A 19,251-nucleotide genomic window follows, 5' to 3' on the forward strand; every position below is an offset into this window, starting at 1 on the left:
GGCACATCCACTAACTAGTTACTTTTGATAGCGTAGTGACGATGCTAAAAGATAAAACATTTGACATTTCGAATATGAGGAAGGGCAGCCACTCAGCCCCGTGAAGGGGGTTAAAAGCATGAAACTAGCCACAGTTTACCAGCAGCATAAAACCCACAGTTGAGTTTATGAACACTGATGCTGTTAGGACAGCGAGCAGCTCTACTACAGTTTCCACAGCAACAAAGCAGACAACTTTGGACGCTTCTGCAAGAAAAATTAAGTCCTCAAAGTCGAGATACCGTTGGCACTGGAAATGCAAGCGGTCGTTCTACTCATTCAAGTCGAGGACACAAGCTGTATTTTGTCGCCGTGTTCACCGACAGCCAGATTGCAGGGAAATATACTTGTGTTGAGAACAAGTGGGCTTTCTCTGCACCTTAAAAAACCCTTACTGTCACTAGTGTCCCAAAAATGGCATATGTAGTGCTGTTTGACAAAAGCCAAAACCTCCCTTTGTCCACATATTGTATTCATACATGAGGCTGTGGGATGGAACAGAAGTTAAGACTAAATATATTGATAGTAAAATGTGAGAAGATGTCATGGAAAGTCAGTGATGAAAAAATGTAAAAACCATGTAAATAGAATTTGGTGGGAGGAAAACAATATCTGTACTCATCATATTTTCTCTGTGTATGTTACTGTTCTAGCTCTTTCGGCCTGAGGCACCGCCATCAGAGGGTCCCCAATATGTAAACAAGGCCTTCAGCGCATATCGAGGTATCTATATTGAAAAGGAGGACCTGCAGATGGAGCTTAACAAACTGGTGGGTTGTGGCAATGAAAGGAATCTTTCTCACACTTATTTTTAATGTGCTGCAAATAGTTATGGATTTACTGTATTTATGTTTTATAATTTCTGGGGCGTATTAGCTATTTAATAGAGAAAGTTTCTCTGAGAGAAATATGATAATTAATTTTGTATGAAGCTTTGTTTTAACTATAAGACAACAGCTGGCCTTTTTTTCCTCTACCAACAAGAATTTATACAGTGTATGTGTTTATATATTTGGCTATCTGCAGACAGATTCAGAGCTTTTGTCTACAGCATGCTCTTAAACTAAAAATCAATTAAAACGATAGTATTTATAGTGTATGTAATCATATTATATAATAATAACAATGCAAGTGACCATTTAAAAGGATATACACTTTTTTTTCTCTTTACTGTAGAATTGTTTACCATTGAACAGTAATTGGATGGTAAATTACTTTATCCTAAGTAAATAAACACAAAATAAAATTGATTCATTTTTAGTAAGCAATCATTTTACACAAGTACATATTGAACGGAGTTCATTTTTTTCCACAGTTAGAAAAATTAGGTCAGACCTTGTCTTTTTGTTTATTGCTATAACGTGACCACGACGGCATTTTGCTCGTTCGTCCGTGCTGATGGGCTCAAACCGCCCATCCGATTTGAAGCTAAAATATTCCCCCAACTGGGTAATTTGGCTTTACAATCTAAATGTTTTCCTCTTCATTGATGTTATTTTGCCACACTTCTCACTGGCAAGTCACAAGGCTCTCTGTACTGTGTTGGTGGCACCGCCCAGCTCTAGTCTTCGCCAAGACAAAGATTATGAATGACTGAAAGATAGGTCAATCCGTTCAGTTTATTCTACTGATATATAGAAATGCTTGGGTGCAAAGTAAGACACCTGTCTTGCTATTTGAAGCTTGAGACAAACAAATGGAGGCTCAACAGTTCTAATTGGCGAACCTTGCTGACAGTCTAAATGCTGGTGCCGGTAAAGAAAAAACTAAACAAAAACTAAGCTTCTTGCGGTCATTTTCCTCAATGTTGATTCAATTCGAATAATCGTGCAGCCTTTATGTAAACCCACTCCCAAGGTAAATCTCAAATGACACTTGCAAGTTCGGCAACCTCATTTGGGACCTAAACCATGTTTGCTGCATTACTATGAGTGCACCCGCTCCTTTCCCTTTGTGTTCATTGTCTCCCCACTTTGGCCACCAGAAAAAAGAGAAGAGTGAGAGTGAGCGGCTGCTGACAGAGCAGCTCCAAAGCAAAGAGCTAGAGTTGCTTCAGCTGAGGACAGAGATGGAGACCAGCCAAGGTTTGTTGGGCAAAGCCAAAACATTCAGACTTTGACCATGTGTTCAATCCAGTTACATAAAACATAATACAGTGGTACATCTAAATTGTTTTCAAGGAATAGATATGTTAATATTTTTAATGCACGGGTAATAGATAGATTTGTTTATTAAATAAATAAAAAACATTGCTTATAACTCTAAGCCTTTGTACAAACATAGTAGCGAATGAGCTGGTGATTGTTTTCCAATGCTTAGGTTGGTACCATGCACAATTCCTTTCGCAATGTACTTTTTATCCTTCTCGTATAATTGACTTGAAATTATTGTCGCTTTAGCAATATAGTCAGAAATGTATGCAGTCATGTTTCTTTTTGTGTACATCAATCAATCAAAGTTTATTTATATAGCCCTTAATTACAAATGTCTCAAAGGGCTGCAAATGAAACATGTCTTGTTTAATTTCAGGTTATGTATTGGTATGTTTCTGTGATGGCAAGACAAAAACGCGAAGAAAACAGACAAGAGAGTCCTGCATGATACACACAATGGGCCTTATTGATTGATTGATACTTTTATTAGTAGATTGCACAGTTCAGTACATATTCCGTACAATTGACCACTAAATGGTAACACCCGAATAAGTTTTTCAACTTGTTTAAGTCGGGGTCCACTTCAATCAATTCATGGTACAAATATATACTATCAGCATAATACAGTCATCACACAGGTTTATCATCATTGAATTATTTACAATCCGGGGGGTGGGATGAGGAGCTTTGGTTGATATCAGTACTTCAGTCATCAACAATTGCATCAACAGAGAAATGAACATTGAAACAGTGTAGGTCTTACTTAGTAGGATATGTATGTACATCCAGCAGAGAACATAGTGAGTTCAGATAGCATAAGAACAAGTAAATACATTCGAAGTACATTTAATTATTTACATTTGGTTATTTAAAATCCGGGGAGATGGGATGTGAATGAGGGAGGGTATTAGTAAAGGGTTGATGTTGCCTGGAGGTGTTGTTTTACAGCGGTTTTGAAGGAGGATAGAGATGCACTCACGTTTACACCTGTTGGGAGTGCATTCCACATTGATGTGGCATAGAACGAGAATGAGTTAAGACGTTTGTTAGATCGGAATCTGGGTTTAACGTGGTTTGTGGAGCTCCCCCTGGTGTTGTGGTTATGGCGGTCATTTACGTTAAGTAAGTAGTTTGACATGTACTTCGGTATCAGGGAGGTGTAGCGGATTTTATAGACTAGGCTCAGTGCAAGTTGTTTTACTCTGTCCTCCACCCTGAGCCAGCCCACTTTGGAGAAGTGGGTTGAAGTGAGGTGTTATCTGGGGTTGAGGTCTAAAAGTAACCGGACTAGCATGTTCTGGGATGTTTGGAGTCTAGATTTGAGGGTTTTAGAGGTGCTGGGGTACCAGGAGGTGCAAGCGTAATCGAAAAAGGGTTGAATGAGAGTTCCCACTAGAATCTTCAAGGTGCTTTTGTTTACCAGAGTGGAGATTCTGTCGAGGAATCTCGTTCTTTGGTTGACCTTTTTGATTACCTTGGTTGCCATTTTATCACAGGAAAGATTAGCCTCTAGAATGGAACCTAGGTAGGTGATCTCATCTTCCCTGGTGATAACAATGTCACCCACTTTTATAGTGAAGTCACTGATTTCCTTAAGGTTGATTATGGGACCCAAATAGGATGGATTCCGTTTTACCTAAGTGTATGGATAGCTTGTTGTCAGCGAGCCAGGTGCAAATATTAAGGAGTTCAGCACTGAGGATTTGTTCCACCTGTGACTTGCCCCTGCCGGATACCAGCAGGGCAGAGTCATCAGCAAACAGTAACAATTCACAGCGGCATGCTAATGGCATGTCATTTACGTATATTAGGAACAGTAAAGGTCCTAGTATACTGCCTTGGGGGACTCCACAGCTTACTGAGAGGGGAGGGTACACGGTGTCGTTCACCTCTACCACCCGTTTCCTCCCCTCCAAGTAAGATTGCATCCAGCTCGATGAGGTTTTATCGAATCCGATTGCTCTGAGCTTATCCAACAGTATAGCGTGGTTAACGGTGTCAAAGGCCTTCTGAATGTCCAGCATGACCATGCCGCAGTATTTGCCCGCATCCACCTCATGTTTGATGTGGTCGGTCAGATAGAAGGCATGTGTCGGTGGAGTGGTTAGTTCTGAGTGGTTAGTTTATCTACTAAGATCCAAATACCACAGGCTAAACTACGTCTGCAAATTATAAAACTGTGTTTGTTATTTGTGGCCGCGTTACAAAGGGATGGGAATTGATAAGATTTGTACAACTCAGATCCCATTTTCTATTCTGATTAACGGTTCAGTTCTTTATCGATTCTCATTTGGATAAAAGGATAGCAAACAAGTTGATTAGCATCAACTTTGTTTAGTTTAGAAAAATATGAGTATACAAACACAAGAGTTACATCTTAAGACACCAACAGCCTCAATGGGGTGCCAGAATAAATACATTTTTCGGAAATAACTTTCTTGTGAATGTAAATTGATGTATGTCTGTGTTGGTCCTGCGATGAGGAGGCGACTTCTCCAGTGTTTACCCTGGGTGTATCCCAGCTGGGATAGTCTCCAACCGCTCCAAGAGGGACGAGCGGTAGAAATTCTACTGTAATAATAAACAAAATACAACAAAGTACTTTGTGACAAATAACGTTTACAGAAAAATGTTCGGTAACATGTTCAACATTTTTCACATAGAAATTAAAAGTATCTTTTTTATTTTAAAAAAAGTATATGTGGAACTGTGGACCAGCTCTATACTCTCGGCAGGGTTCTTGAGGGTGCATGGGAGTTTGCCCAACCAGTCTACATGTGCTTTGTGGACTTGGAGAAGGCATTCGACCGTGTCCCTCGGGAAGTCCTGTGGGGAGTGCTCAGAGAGTATGGGGTATCGGACTGTCTTATTGTGGCGGTCCGCTCCCTGTACGATCAGTGCCAGAGCTTGGTTCGCATTGCCGGCAGTAAGTCGAACACATTTCCAGTGAGGGTTGGACTCCGCCAAGGCTGTCCTTTGTCACCGATTCTGTTCATAACTTTTATGGACAGAATTTCTAGGCGCAGTCAAGGCGTTGAGGGGTTCCGGTTTGGTAACCGCAGGATTAGGTCTCTGCTTTTTGCAGATGATGTGGTCCTGATGGCTTCATCTGACCGGGATCTTCAGCTCTCGCTGGATCGGTTCGCAGCCGAGTGTGAAGCGACCGGAATGAGAATCAGCACCTCCAAGTCCGAGTCCATGGTTCTCGCCCGGAAAAGGGTGGAGTGCCATCTCCGGGTTGGGGAGGAGACCCTGCCCCAAGTGGAGGAGTTCAAGTACCTAGGAGTCTTGTTCACGAGTGAGGGAAGAGTGGATCGTGAGATCGACAGGCGGATCGGTGCGGCGTCTTCAGTAATGCGGACGTTGTACCGATCCGTTGTGGTGAAGAAGGAGCTGAGCCGGAAGGCAAAGCTCTCAATTTACCGGTCGATCTACGTTCCCATCCTCACCTATGGTCATGAGCTTTGGGTCATGACCGAAAGGATAAGATCACGGGTACAAGCGGCCGAAATGAGTTTCCTCCGCCGTGTGGCGGGGCTCTCCCTTAGAGATAGGGTGAGAAGCTCTGTCATCCGGGAGGAACTCAAAGTAAAGCCGCTGCTCCTCCACATCGAGAGGAGCCAGATGAGGTGGTTCGGGCATCTGGTCAGGATGCCACCCGAACGCCTCCCTAGGGAGGTGTTTAGGGCACGTCGAACCGGTAGGAGGCCACGGGGAAGACCCAGGACACGTTGGGAAGACTATGTCTCTCGGCTGGCCTGGGAACGCCTCGGGATCCCCCGGGAGGAGCTGGACGAAGTGGCTGGGGAGAGGGAAGTCTGGGTTTCCCTGCTTAGGCTGTTGCCCCCGCGACCCGACCTCGGATAAGCGGAAGATGATGGATGGATGGATGGATGGAAAGTATATTAAGTATATATGCAGAGCTAAAGTAAAACTGCGTCAAAGGCAAATACAAGCGAGTCAAGTCAGGTACAACGCTACAGCTTCTTTCCTCCTCTCGTCCACTTTCTTGTTTTTCCCTTTGATTTATCTTTCTTTATCCACACTCCCCTGTCCCTGCTCCCCACATGCACACACAGGCCACTTTAAAGTTTCCTTCATTTAATCAGGTAAAAACTCACTGGGATTAAACATACAGTATCTTATACTTGAGTGATCTGGCCAAGAGCGCAGCAAAAAAAAGGCTTCATCAATACAAAGAACAGCAGCAAAGAGTAGCAGTCACACACTATAGTTAAAAGCACTCATTACTTACAACGTAAGCATAAAAACACACACTGGGTAAAAAAATAAAAGGATTCAATAAAACACATTACCAGCAGCGCAAGCTACATCACCAATAGGTAGCTCTATAGTGTGTGCTCTATGGGGCAGTCTTGCACTTATTTTACTCATTAAACAAATCATTGAAACAGTAAAATACAATTCTATGCTTTTTTTCTAATTTAATCAATCGATTTACTCGATAAATCATTGCAGCCTTAACTGGGACACAGCTGTGGTAAAGATTGGCTGGGCTCTGCAGCTCATCAGCCAATCAGCGGTCAGGTAAAAAAGGCAAATACAGTATTGACCCATGAGTTTAGTAGCTCAGGCCCAACATCATGATGATTTTTGCACAACTGTTCCTGAACATTTTGGTCACTGTGTTAATTCTACACACTTAGCGGGTGCTCACTAAATGTGTACTTTAATCGCCTCTTGAAAAAGTTAACCAGTTCAGCCTGCACCAGTTATTTACTCTGAATAAAAATATAAACGCAACACTTTTGTTTTTGTTCCCATTTTTCATGAGTTGATCTCAAATATCTAAAACTTTTACTATATACACAAAATACCTATTCCTCTCAAATGTTGGTCACAAATCTGTATAAATATGTCTTAGTGAGCATTTCTTCTTTGCCAAGATAAAGCATCCCACCTCACAGGTGTGGCATATCAAGATGCTGATAACAGCATGATTATTGCACGGGTGTGCCCTAAGTTGCCCACAATTAAGGTCCAATCTGAAATGTGTAGTTTTATCACACAGCACAATGCCTCAGATGTCGCAGGTTTTGAGGGAGCATGCAGGTGGCATGCTGACTGCAAGAATGTCCACCAGAACTGTTAACCATGAATTACGTAAATGTTTATTTATCTGCCATAAGCCGTCTCCAAAGGCGTTTCAAAGAATTTGGCATTGCATTCAACCAGCCTCACTATCGCAGACTACGCGTAACCACTCCAGCCCAGGACCTACGCATCCAGCAATTGCACTTCCATGATCGTCTAAGGCCAGGCACCCGGATAGCTTTGTGTATAACCAAATAAATTCTGCACAAAATGAGAGAAACCGTCTCAGGGAAGCTCATCTGCATGCTTGTCATCTTCATCGGTGTCTCGACCTGACTGCAGTTCGTCATCGTAACCGACTTTAGTGGGCAAATGCTCACATTCAATGGCGCCTGGAATGTTGGAGAGGTGTTCTTTTCACGGATGAATCCCGGTTTTCACTACTCAGGGTAGACTGCAGACAGCGTTTGTGGCTTCTTGTGGGAGAGCAGTTTGCTGATGTCAATGTTGTGAATAGAGTGGTGGGGTTATGGTATGGGAAGATGTATGTTAGGGACAACGAACGCAAGTGCATTTTATTGATGGCATTTTGAATGCACAGATACACCGTGACGAGATCCTGAGGCCCATTGTTGTGCCATTCGTCCGAAGCCATTGTCTCATGTTGCAGCATGACAATGCACGGCCCCATGTTGCAAGGATCTGTACATAATTCAAACGTCCTTGTTCTTGCATGGCCAGCATTCTCACCGGACTTGTCACCCATTGAGCATACTGTATTTCCTTGAATTGCCGCAGGGCAAATAGTATGCGCCTGCCTTGAATTACTGCCGGGTCAAACTCGCTTCCCAAAATAATGATCGCATGCTTAGTATTACCGCCTGGTCAAACTCGTGATGTCACGAGTGACACTTCCCCTGTCATTATTTTCAAAATGTAGGAGGCTGATTTCAATACTGGTAATTTGAAATCACATAAATGGAAGAAGATTAAGAGGTATTCAGTAGGATTTAAGGTCCAAGCTTACATCACACTTAAATTTTCACTGCATACCTTTGGTAAGTGCCGGACTGAAAAGAGGTTTTAAAATAATTAGCGCATGCTTACTTTTACCGCAGGTCTTTGGTAAGCGCAGGAGTGAGAAGAGGTTTTAAATTAATTAGCGCCCCGGCGGAAATTTAAGGAAATACGGTATTTGGGATGCTGTGGATCGGCGTATACAACAGCGTGCTCTAGTTCCTGCCAATATCCAGTAACTTCACACAGCCATTTAAGGGGAGTGGACCAACATTCCACAGACCACAATTAACAACCAGACCAACTCTATGCAAAGGAGATGTGTTGCACTGCGTGAGACAAATGGTGGTCACACCAGATACTGACTGCCCAATAAAGCAAAATTGCACATTTAAGCGTGGCCTTATTTATGCACAGCCTAAGGCACACCTGTGCAATCATCATGCTGTTTATTTAGCATCTTGATATGCCACACCTGTGAGGTGGGATGCATTATCACTAACACAGATTGAGACAGATTTGTGAACAAAATTTGAGAGGAATAGGCCTTTTGTGTATATAGTAAACATTTTAGATCTTTAAGTGCTACCCATGAAAAATGGGAGCAAAAACAAGTGTTGCGTTTATATTTCTGTTTAGTAAAATTGTGGTTGAATACATTTCACAAGTACTCTAAATTAACCAATATTTGTGCAGTGATGAAGAGCCTGAACAGCCCTCAAGACTACTGGCAAGTTAACTGTGCCACTGCCGAACACAAGATCTACAAACTTCAGGAGGAGCTGGAGAAGCTCACACTGGAAAACAGCAGACATTTGGAGAGGAGTGGGGTAAGTGTGGGCTGGGCCTCAACTAAATGAAAGCACATTTGTAGAGCTGGGCTGAAATTGATGAGTAAAGTGGAGTAAAGGTTTCCAATATGTTCAAATTAGTATCTATATGAACACCCTTACGACTCTGTTACAGGAGGAACTACGTGGCCTCAATGGACCAAACATGGAACCGATATGTGATGAGTTGAGTTCCAGGTATAGTGTTTTAAGTAAAATCACTGTTTTTATTAGCAAAAATGTGTCTTTTTTTTATTGTTATGCAGTGTTTCTTTAACGACTACCTTGCAAACACTTTGCTCTTTTTATACCAGAGGTGTCACACTCAATCGCACACGGGGCCAAATTCAAAGGACACTCTAGATTGCACGTCAAACAGGATTAATTGAATCACCCTGCTGTGCATGTGCATGCATTGTTTCACATGCACAGGCAATTAACAAATAATTCATGTTGTTTCCCGAACTTTGTATTTGTGCGCAGATTTTAAAGATACAGAGGTGTTATGTGATACTTTTTTAACAATGGTGTGGAGGAAATGTGCGTTTTTTAAAATATCTGCGTTTCTGTTCGTTGGTTAGTGCTTAGAGGTATATGTCTTGACAGTCTGAGAGTCAGTATATGCGTCCAGACTGGTGAGCAGACTGAGCGCGGGGAAAACAGCGAGGGAGGTACCATAGGAGAGCACCGCTTTGTGTGAACGCTGGGATGGGTGTGGATCTAGTTTCTGTGTGATTGCTCATTTTAACTAATGTTGGTCGACTATTTCACAGTCATTCTTTCAACACCTGGGAAAAATCTAAGATATTTTACACACACACAAAAACAGCAAAATTCGGGAGGTTTGTAACTTCAATCAAAGTACTTTTTTCCCTCAGAATTCTGCAGGCTTGGCAAATCTGAGCATGTGTTTCCCAACATGGCTTGTTGCTGTTACAATTATCACTTTTGAATGTGTTATTTTGTACGAACAGGATTTAATAGTTAAAGTGGTGTCCTTTTTAGCCGTGTACAATTAAATGATTGCTATTTTTGCTGGTAATGCCCTTACAAAGAATGGACATCATATTAATACCACTGTGACCTGCTGTGTTGTTTGTATTACATAAGTTGAATGTATGGTAATATTGTAAGGGTAAGATAGGGGTAATATTTGCTTAAATCCGACATGCGTACCAGATTCATGTTGCTTTTCATTGTTTTGAATAAACTGGTAATAGTTTGGGTTTTCCCTTGACTTATCTAGTGCAGCACATGCTGCAGTTTGCCTCTGTAGCCACTAGAGGACGGTACAGCTTAATAAAAGAAAATGGCCATATCAGAAAAATTATATTAAGATGGCATCGCCTAAAGTTGACATGTCCTCATCACCAGCTGTAGCCTTAGTGTTGTTTTGCATTACAACCAACTTATGCAAGCATAAATATGTGGAAACTGGAATTCCCCTTCACCTTTTTTACATAAGCTCTTGTAAATTGTTGTTACTGTAATTTATAAATGCATTTCTATTCGTGCCGTTTTACATGTCAGCACTTCTCATTTGGTGTTAGCTTTTATTAATCAGAACCCCCCGCCCCCTCTCACACATTTTGTCTTTAGTCCTAGTGCTAAAACATGCTGGTGTTAGAGCTAGATGAAATTTGCATTTTTATGTCAGGTGTGGAAAGGACAGCTTTCGGGTGTTGCAGGTCTCATAATGTACTATGATATTTTTTGATAACTGCTTGGAATGCAGATTACAATGTGCAATGTAATGTCGAGTATTCGACTTATTGCTTAGATTTGTAGTGTGTTTAAATGAATTGTTAATACACAGGCACACTGCAATTTCTATTGTAAAAGTTCTCTCACTTAATTATTAGATCCTGAACAACACCATACGGTCTCCTAATGTCATACTAACCAAATTAATTAATAATCAGCGCACACCTATTGTTACAATCGGAATGCCCAGACGTTTTGAAACGCCTCTTCCATTAGACACTGTATGGTTTTTTTAATGAGGACGAAATACACCTTTTCCGATTAAATTTGTTTTTTCTTGAACACTTCCATCTGGGAATTACAAAAGAAGCTAACAAATAAAAAAAAATAGGTAAAACTATTTTTTTTTTAAATACTTGCATGCAACCGATTCCAGCAGTGTGCAGAAATATAACGCGGCGAGACTGTAAATCTACTGTAAAAATCAAATTTTCTGTCCATCAGCAGAGAGAGGAGCATGCAGCAGGCATACGAGGCTTTGTGCTCAGAGTTCACCGGTCTCCATTCAGGGCTGAAATTCCAAACAGGCCTGATTCGGAAGCTGAGACCGTTAATCAGTGAGACAAGACAAGGTGAGTACAACATGCACATGTACGCGTGCACACACACACGCAGGAGTTTGGGATGTAATTTTTTGCGGACATCTTCCCTACTCCTGTACTGCTTTTTAACATTTCCTTGCTGATATCTCCAGAGCTAAGATGTGTCCTCCAGTATTTATAATACAGCGCACATGGATCCTTAAATTCACTTCATGATTAAAGAACTTTCAATTCTGGTTTTGCATTCGTGACCATATCTATTAACAATTGCATTTTACAATATGGAAATTAATAGGATTTTCATTTCCGTCACCAATTGTTGTTAAATCACTAAAATAAAAAAAGTAATTTATAGCCTGGACTTGAACTCATGTCCTTTGCATCAAAGGAGCGTGTCACGAACCACCATCCACCCGAACACACCTTCCTTGCTGTTAATGTACATTGTAAGGTTGCCTACTGAGGAAATATTGTGGAAAATAAATTAAAGACAATTCTGGGCTCCTTCACATAACTTATTGTTGAGACATTTTTCTAGCCGACTCATGTCATTTCTCCCTCAATGTTTCAGAAAGTATGAGGAAATGTGAGCAGCTACCTGTTCTTCTTCATATCAGTGTTACTTTTGACAGCTTGTTTTTAATTTAGTTAGTCTTTTGACAAAAATATATTTTAGTCATATTTTAGTTTAATAGTTTTTGTCCAGTTTTAGTCGACAAAATTCGTCAACATTTTATTTGACTACAAGTACAGTAAATGTGGTCGACTAATATATAAAGTATAGTGCACAACACATCTTTGAAGTTGCCTTGAAAGCACTATTTTAAATTATTATTGCAGAGCATCTCAAAAACCACATTTACAACAAGACCTTCACTCCATGAATATTTCAATAAGTACATTTCACACTAACTTTATTGTGTTATTGTTTTAGCTGAAATTTAGCATTTCTTTCCAAATGTTGAATAATACATGACTCAAATGGTCACATAAAGGAACAAACTTTAGATTGGCGGGCAGGCTCACCTATGCGTGTAACGGAAAAAAAGTAAAAGAAAGTGAAAAGTTGGTTACATAGTTTCCAACCCTAAAGAGTGGAATAACATTAAAAACATCTGATATGTTCCAGTGTCTCTGTGACATGGCGACTGTGTGGCATCAGATATGAGCATCCCTACACAAAACTAATGTAGCTAACATCAGAGCAAGAGGGAAAGCTGCTTTGCCTCAATGTGTCTTCAAAAGAAGTACAACGTTGTCTCCCGCTGCTTCTCGTTGTCGATTGTATAAGGGTGTGAGAAGCTTTTGGCTATTATCAAAGTACTCCCAACAGTTTGATAAGAGACGTGATATTATAGCTGGCTTTCTCTCCTCCCTCTGTGATGAAATATTCTGCTCTCAGAGAGATTGCCTTTCTGTCTATTCCCTTGGTGTGTCACAAGAGGAGACCAGGAGGTGAAAATTAGAACAAAATACAGAAAGAAAATAAACCTCCGTCTATTTATTCCACTGGACGTGAAGAGATAATCCTGTAACATTGATGGAGAGAAATGGGGAGAGCAGGACTGGCAAACAAAATACATTCTAAATGGAGAGGAGGTTATGTATAGAGGGCGGGTAATGATCCCCGGTTGGAATCCGTAAGATGATCATGGATGGACCTTGTGTGGAAGAAAAATAAATGAATAAAAGGAAAATAATACAATTAATTTCCAGTCATTATATTAAACACATTACTCACAAGAAATTATGATGTTCTTACACCACAATGTCATTTTTTACATCCATCCATTCATTTCCTACCGCTTATCCCTTTCGGGGTCGCGGGAGGTGCTGGAGCCTATCTCAGCTACAATCTTTTCCATTTTAGTCAAAACCCACAATTTTGATCATAGTCTCTGTTGTCACATATACATATACTGTAGTGGTCAAAAGTTTACATACACTTGTAACAAACGTAATGATGTCATGGCTGTCTTTCCAATCATTTCTACAACTCTTATTTTTTTGTGATAAGAGTGATTGGAGCACATACTTGTTGGTCACAAAACATTCATGAAGTTTTTTTTTTTAAATGAATTTATTATGGGTATACTGAAAATGTGATTGAAATCTGCTGGGTCAAAAGTATACATACAACAATGTTAATATTTGGTTACATGTCCCTTGGCAAGTTTCACTGCAATAAGGTGCTTTTGGTAGCCATCCACAAGCTTCTGGCAAGCTTTTGGTTGAATTTTTGACCACTCCTCTTGACAAAATTAGTGCAGTTCAGCTAAATTTTTCTGTTTGCTGACGTGGACTTGTTTCTTCAGCATTGTCCACATGTTCTCAATAGGGTTTAAGTCAGGACTTTGGGAAAGACATTCAAAAACCTTAATTCTATCCTGATTTAGCCATTCCTTTACCACTTTTGACGTCTGTTTGGGGTCATTGTCCTGTTGGAACCCCCAACAGTGCCCAGGACCCAACCTCCGGGCTGATGATTTTAGGTTGTCCTGAAGAATTTGGAGGCAATCCTCCTTTTTCATTCTCCCATTTACTCTCTGTAAAGCACCAGTTCCAATTGGCAGCAAAACAGGCCCAGAGTATAATACTACCACCACCACACTTGACGGTAGGTGTGGTGTTCCTGGGGTTAAAAGCCTCACCTTTTCTCCTCCAAACATATTGCTGGGTATTGTGGCCAAACAGCTCAAATTTTGTTTCATTTGACCATAGAACTTTTCTGCAGAAGGTCTTATCTTGGTCCATGTGATCAGCAACAAAATTTAGACGGGCCTTAAGGTGTCGCTTCTAGAGCAAGGGCTTCCTTCTTGCATGGTAGCCTCTCAGTTCATGGCGATACTGACACCTGTGTTCCAGCAGCTTTCAATTCATTGCAGATTTGCTTTTTGGTAGTTCTCAGTTGACTCTTGATTATCCTGACCAATTTTCTCTCAGCAGCAGGTGATAGATTGCGCTTTCTTCCTGATCGTGGCAGTGACAAAACTGTGCCATGCACTCTATACTTACAATCGTCTGCACAGTTGCTCTTGGGACATTAAGCTGCTTTGAAATAGCTCCAAAGGACTTTCCTGACTTGTTCAAGTCAATGATTAGTTTTTTCAGATCAGTTTTGAGTTCCTTTGACTTCCCATTGTCGCATTTGTAACCGAGTCTAATGACTGCATCACATGAGCCCTATTTAAATGGGCTCAGAAAAGTCAACAGGTGTCGTCAATCATAGTCACTCACATGAAGTAAAGAGGCAATGCCATGAAGCTAATTTGATTTGATAACTTTTCTACATCACCGCTTATCGACTATGTCGTCGGTACAGGCTAGAAAGTCAGATGCGTGCTAATTTTCAGGATTTATGAAGATCCAAAATACAGATCAGCCGGTAAGAAAAATTGCTTTTGCATAATATTGCTAACACAACACCAGATAATGTCTTACCTTACACACACACACACACCATAATAATACTTGTATATTTAATGTGCTGACAATCCACCAAGCGGTGTGGCTTCATAGATTACCAAAGTAGTACGAAAACATTTTGATTGTTTTTTTTGAGCGCCGTCTGTAACACTTACGGACTGGACTCTCACTATTATGATGGATCCACTATGGACTGGACTTTCACAATATTATGCTGGACCCACTTGACGTCCATTGCATCCGGTCTCCCACATCTGCGGTCCTCTCCAAGGTTTCTCATATTCACAATATTATGCTGGACCCACTTGACGTCCATTGCTTCCGGTCTCCCACATCTGCGGTCCTCTCCAAGGTTTCTCATATTCATTCACATTGATATCCCACTGGGTTGTGAGTTTTTCCATGCCCTTATGAGGAATCTGAACCCAGGATGTCGTTGTGGCTTGTGCAGCATTTTGAGACACTTGTGATTTAGGGCTATATAAATAATCATTGGTTGATTGATTGATTACCACATATCTCTTATGTTTGACTGCCATCTACTGGTCACACTTATCTTTACACCATGTGTCGGTGAGCAAAAACAGAATTATTCTGTACATTAGTCACACTGTCCAGTTTTAAGGAAAAAAAAAATGTTTAAGTGCGCCTTATAGTCCGGAAAATTCGGCACTAAAGAAGTATCTCTACTTACAAGTGTAATTGCTTCTCAAAACACTTGTATCTGAAATCAACATCTCCCATTGAAATGAACTGAAATTATTCAAAACAGCATTCATGTATCATTATTGTTTTTAAAGTACCTTCGAAATAATATTGTATGAAAAAACAATACAATAGAATGTAGTACAAAAAAATACAGTATTTTCATGCACAAATGTCTGCCGATTAGATATTTTAACATTCATGGCTGGCGTTAGACTCATTCTGGTGTAGGCTTGCAGGGATACACTCGATTTTCTTCACCTAGTCAGCTACAAGCACGGGCATGTTTTTGATTATTTCTTTTTTCTCATTGAATGTTGTCAGCTTTCTCTTAGTACTGTCCTTCAAACTTTCTTCCTCCCCATGGTTGGAAGACAATGTCATGTCAATCCCCAGCTATAAGTAAATGCTCGCGAGTAAGACCAGATGTATAACATTCTTTACACCAACTTGTGGTGAGAATGCTTGTAACGCACAATTTTGGTTGTAATTTAAAGGCCTACTGAAACCCACTACTACCGACCACGCAGTCTGATAGTTTATATATCAATGATGAAATATTAACATTGCAACACATGCCAATACGGCCGGTTTAGTTGACTAAATTGCAATTTTAAATTTCCCGCGGAGTTTCTTATTGAAAACGTCGCGGAATGATGATGCGTGCGCGTGACGTCACGGACTGTCAGGAAATATTAGCCCAGCACCACTTTCGGCAAAAAGTCGTCTCTTTTCATCGCATAATTACACAATAATTTGGACATCTGTGTTGCTGAATCGTTTGCAATTTGTTCAATTAATAATGGAGACTATAAGGAACAATGCTGTTGGTTGAAAGCGGTGGATTGCAGCTGTCTTTAGCACCGAGACACAGCCGGTGTTTCTTTGTTTTTAACACAGAGCGGTCAAGCGAGCATATTTTTGGATGGGAAAATTGTGATATATATCTTACCGGAGACATTATTGGATTATTTGTCCTCCTGCAGTAGCTGTTTAAAAGGCAGCTGTGAGACACTGCGTGTTCACAGCAGCCATCCGACCTCGAGGTATGTCTTTACAATCTCACTGAAACACTATTAAAACAATAAGCAGATAAGGGATCTTCCAGAATTATCCTTGTAAATGTGTCTAATTACATCTGATACGCTCACACTGCCGCCGCCCGGAGCCGTCGCTTCTTATTTTATTTTATTTTTTTTTTTTGTTTCTAGTCCTTTGCTATCAATATCATCATCCACAAATCTTTCGTCCTCGCTCAAATTAATGGGGAAATTGTCGTTTTCTCGGTCCGAATAGCTCTTGCTGCTGGAGGCTCCCATTAAAAATAATGTGAAGACGTGAGGAGCCCTCACCCATGTGACGTCATCGTCTGCGACTTCCGGTAAAGGCGAGGCTTTTTTATCAGCACCAAAAGTTGCGAACTTTATCGTCGATGTTCTCTACTAAATCCTTTCAGCAAAAATATGGCAATATTGTGAAATGATCAAGTGTGACACATAGAATGGACCTGCTATCCCTGTTTAAATAAGAAAATCTCATTTCAGTAGGCCTTTAAAGCATTATACCACTGCACAGTAAATTAACAAAGTGATGATTACCGGTAATTTTTTTCCACCTTCTATTCCAGTTCCAATTCAGTGTCTGGAAGACGTGGAGACCAACCACCATCCAGTCCTCCAGGCTCCAGTACATCGACCCCCTAGCGCTCCACCACTGCCCTCTTGTTCTGGGCGTCCTTGTCCTCCTACTGGTGGTCCAAGCAGCACTCTGCCACCGGACAGTTTGAGGGACGACTGCTGGTACAACGGTCCGTGGCCAACACACGGAGAAGCTCTGATTGGGAACGAGACCTCTTCTGTTGTTTTGCCCCCACCTCCTCTTAACCAGGCATCCATAGATGACAGCTCGAGGTCCTTCCCAAGCCCGCCCAAACCGAGCGACGCCCTTTTCTGGGAGGGACAGTCTGCTGCCTCAAATTCATCTTCCTCAATTGGAAACTTAAGTCCTCAGAGCCCTCCTAACACAGAGTGGGTCAAGCCCTTTTGAGGGAGACCTTCATGGAGTGACTTTCTAAGCCTGCCACAGTGCTACCACCTATCTGCCTTAAATTGATAAGACTACTCCCTGCTGGGCTGGCCTGGAACTAGGTGAAGGCCAGAAGAGGCCTTTATGTGGTGAACACTGAATATATCCAACAAGTCCGCACTGATGACCATATCTAACCATGCAGAGACTGTTTATGAAGGACCATTCGGGGACCCCAGTTACGTGTCCTTTTTTTGCAGCATTTTATTTGTGTGTGTGCATCAAAGTGTGCCTGTGTCTGCAGAGCATTGCGTGGGCCTCATTTCTGGCCCCTCTTATGCTTGCATCACATCATTCGAATCTGATTATTTTCTTTATTGTTCCCTGTTTTCAATGAAGTACAAACTATAGAATCGTTTGCCTCACCATGTAAGGAGGTTTTTTAGGAACGAGGCCTTGGTGTTTGATGTGTATCTGTGTCGTGATGGAGACTTAGTCCAAAACAGCAAATGAAACATACCTAGTTTAGTAATTTAATATTCACCTATAGTCACTTTGTCATTAATAAGAAGGTCTTGTTCCCCCGATCTGATTCGTCATACATGTTTACATCAGATCAGTGTTGTCATCACACAAACACTAACGTCATGAAGACTTGGGAGTACTACTGAAACCTCAGCTATTCGTAAAGCCACACCAAACAGACTTTGTGACTGACAAGTTGCGCACCATAAGTTGTCATGAAATGTATGCATGTTTTGTTTTCCACTGCTCATAGTTTGGTGTGTTTATTGTGCATCACTATTTGCGGGCGATACTTCCAACCCATGCATGTAAAACAGAAGTGCTGATGCGTGACAAAGAGCTTTGAGATCCGATTTGATCAAGGTTTAAATTGCCGGCTACATTAAGAAGGCTTAAACATATTTTAAATTAAAAAATAGGACTCCAGCCACATTTTCACCAACAAGTTGATAACCAAAATTCTCAAGTCTCTTTAACTTGCCTTGTGTTTACATATTAGTGGCAGTACTACTGACAGATGCCTCTTTTTTTTATTCTTTTTTTTTAGGTGGAGGGGTGGGCGGGGGTACAATATGGAGCTTGTGACTCAGTGTAATTAAAAAATGTACTGTGCTGATGTAAATCAAATCAATGTGTTCTGCATTATAAGGGACGTTTGTCCTATTTTTTTACGTGTCAGATGAAGTGAACAAGTGAAGGAACAATGTATTTGGATGTGTAAGTCAAATGTACATGACGGCCGTAAGCACCCTGCCAAATGCAGTTTTGCACTCCAAACTATGAGTAATCTTTCCTTGTTTATTTTAATGTATGTTGAATATGAGAGACAATAATAACCTGCAGAAACGTGAGCCGGGTGCTAAGAAAACCAACTGTGCACAAAAGGACATTCATTTACTTTCATGACCACTCTTCTCTTTTTTCCTTTATTAAGCATTTCATTTTACTTTACAGCAGCAGTTTCTTACTCCTGTAAACGATTTGCAAACCAAAATGCAATGTACAGTAGATATCTATTTTAGATTTACTGCACTTGTAAATGACAACTAAAGAAATGAAAAGACCAATGTGTAGAGTTTTTTTTTCCATGCACGTGGTTCAGTTTGAGATTAAAACCCTGCAGAAATTATTGCATTTCCCAGAAAATAACTGCTAATCAATACCGGCACA

General features: G+C 40.9%; 1 protein-coding gene across 2 annotated transcripts in view; it reads left to right on the forward strand.

The window, feature by feature from the left end:
- Nucleotides 1-19,148, forward strand: part of azi2 (5-azacytidine induced 2) — a 29,016-nt gene extending 9,868 nt beyond the window's left edge. The window contains exons 3-8 of one of the 2 annotated variants that reach the window (XM_061916238.1): nt 693-809; nt 2,024-2,123; nt 8,961-9,094; nt 9,231-9,292; nt 11,303-11,430; nt 17,159-19,148. In XM_061916238.1, coding sequence (XP_061772222.1) covers nt 693-809; nt 2,024-2,123; nt 8,961-9,094; nt 9,231-9,292; nt 11,303-11,430; nt 17,159-17,577 — 960 coding nt within the window. In that variant the 3' untranslated portion in view covers nt 17,578-19,148. The remainder of the gene's footprint in view (nt 1-692; nt 810-2,023; nt 2,124-8,960; nt 9,095-9,230; nt 9,293-11,302; nt 11,431-17,158) is intronic. The other variant, XM_061916239.1, reaches the window with a different exon arrangement.
- Nucleotides 19,149-19,251: the final 103 nt, after the last annotated feature.

This window comes from Nerophis ophidion, linkage group LG11 (genome assembly GCF_033978795.1).
Source record: "Nerophis ophidion isolate RoL-2023_Sa linkage group LG11, RoL_Noph_v1.0, whole genome shotgun sequence".
Classification (NCBI taxonomy): domain Eukaryota; kingdom Metazoa; phylum Chordata; class Actinopteri; order Syngnathiformes; family Syngnathidae; genus Nerophis; species Nerophis ophidion.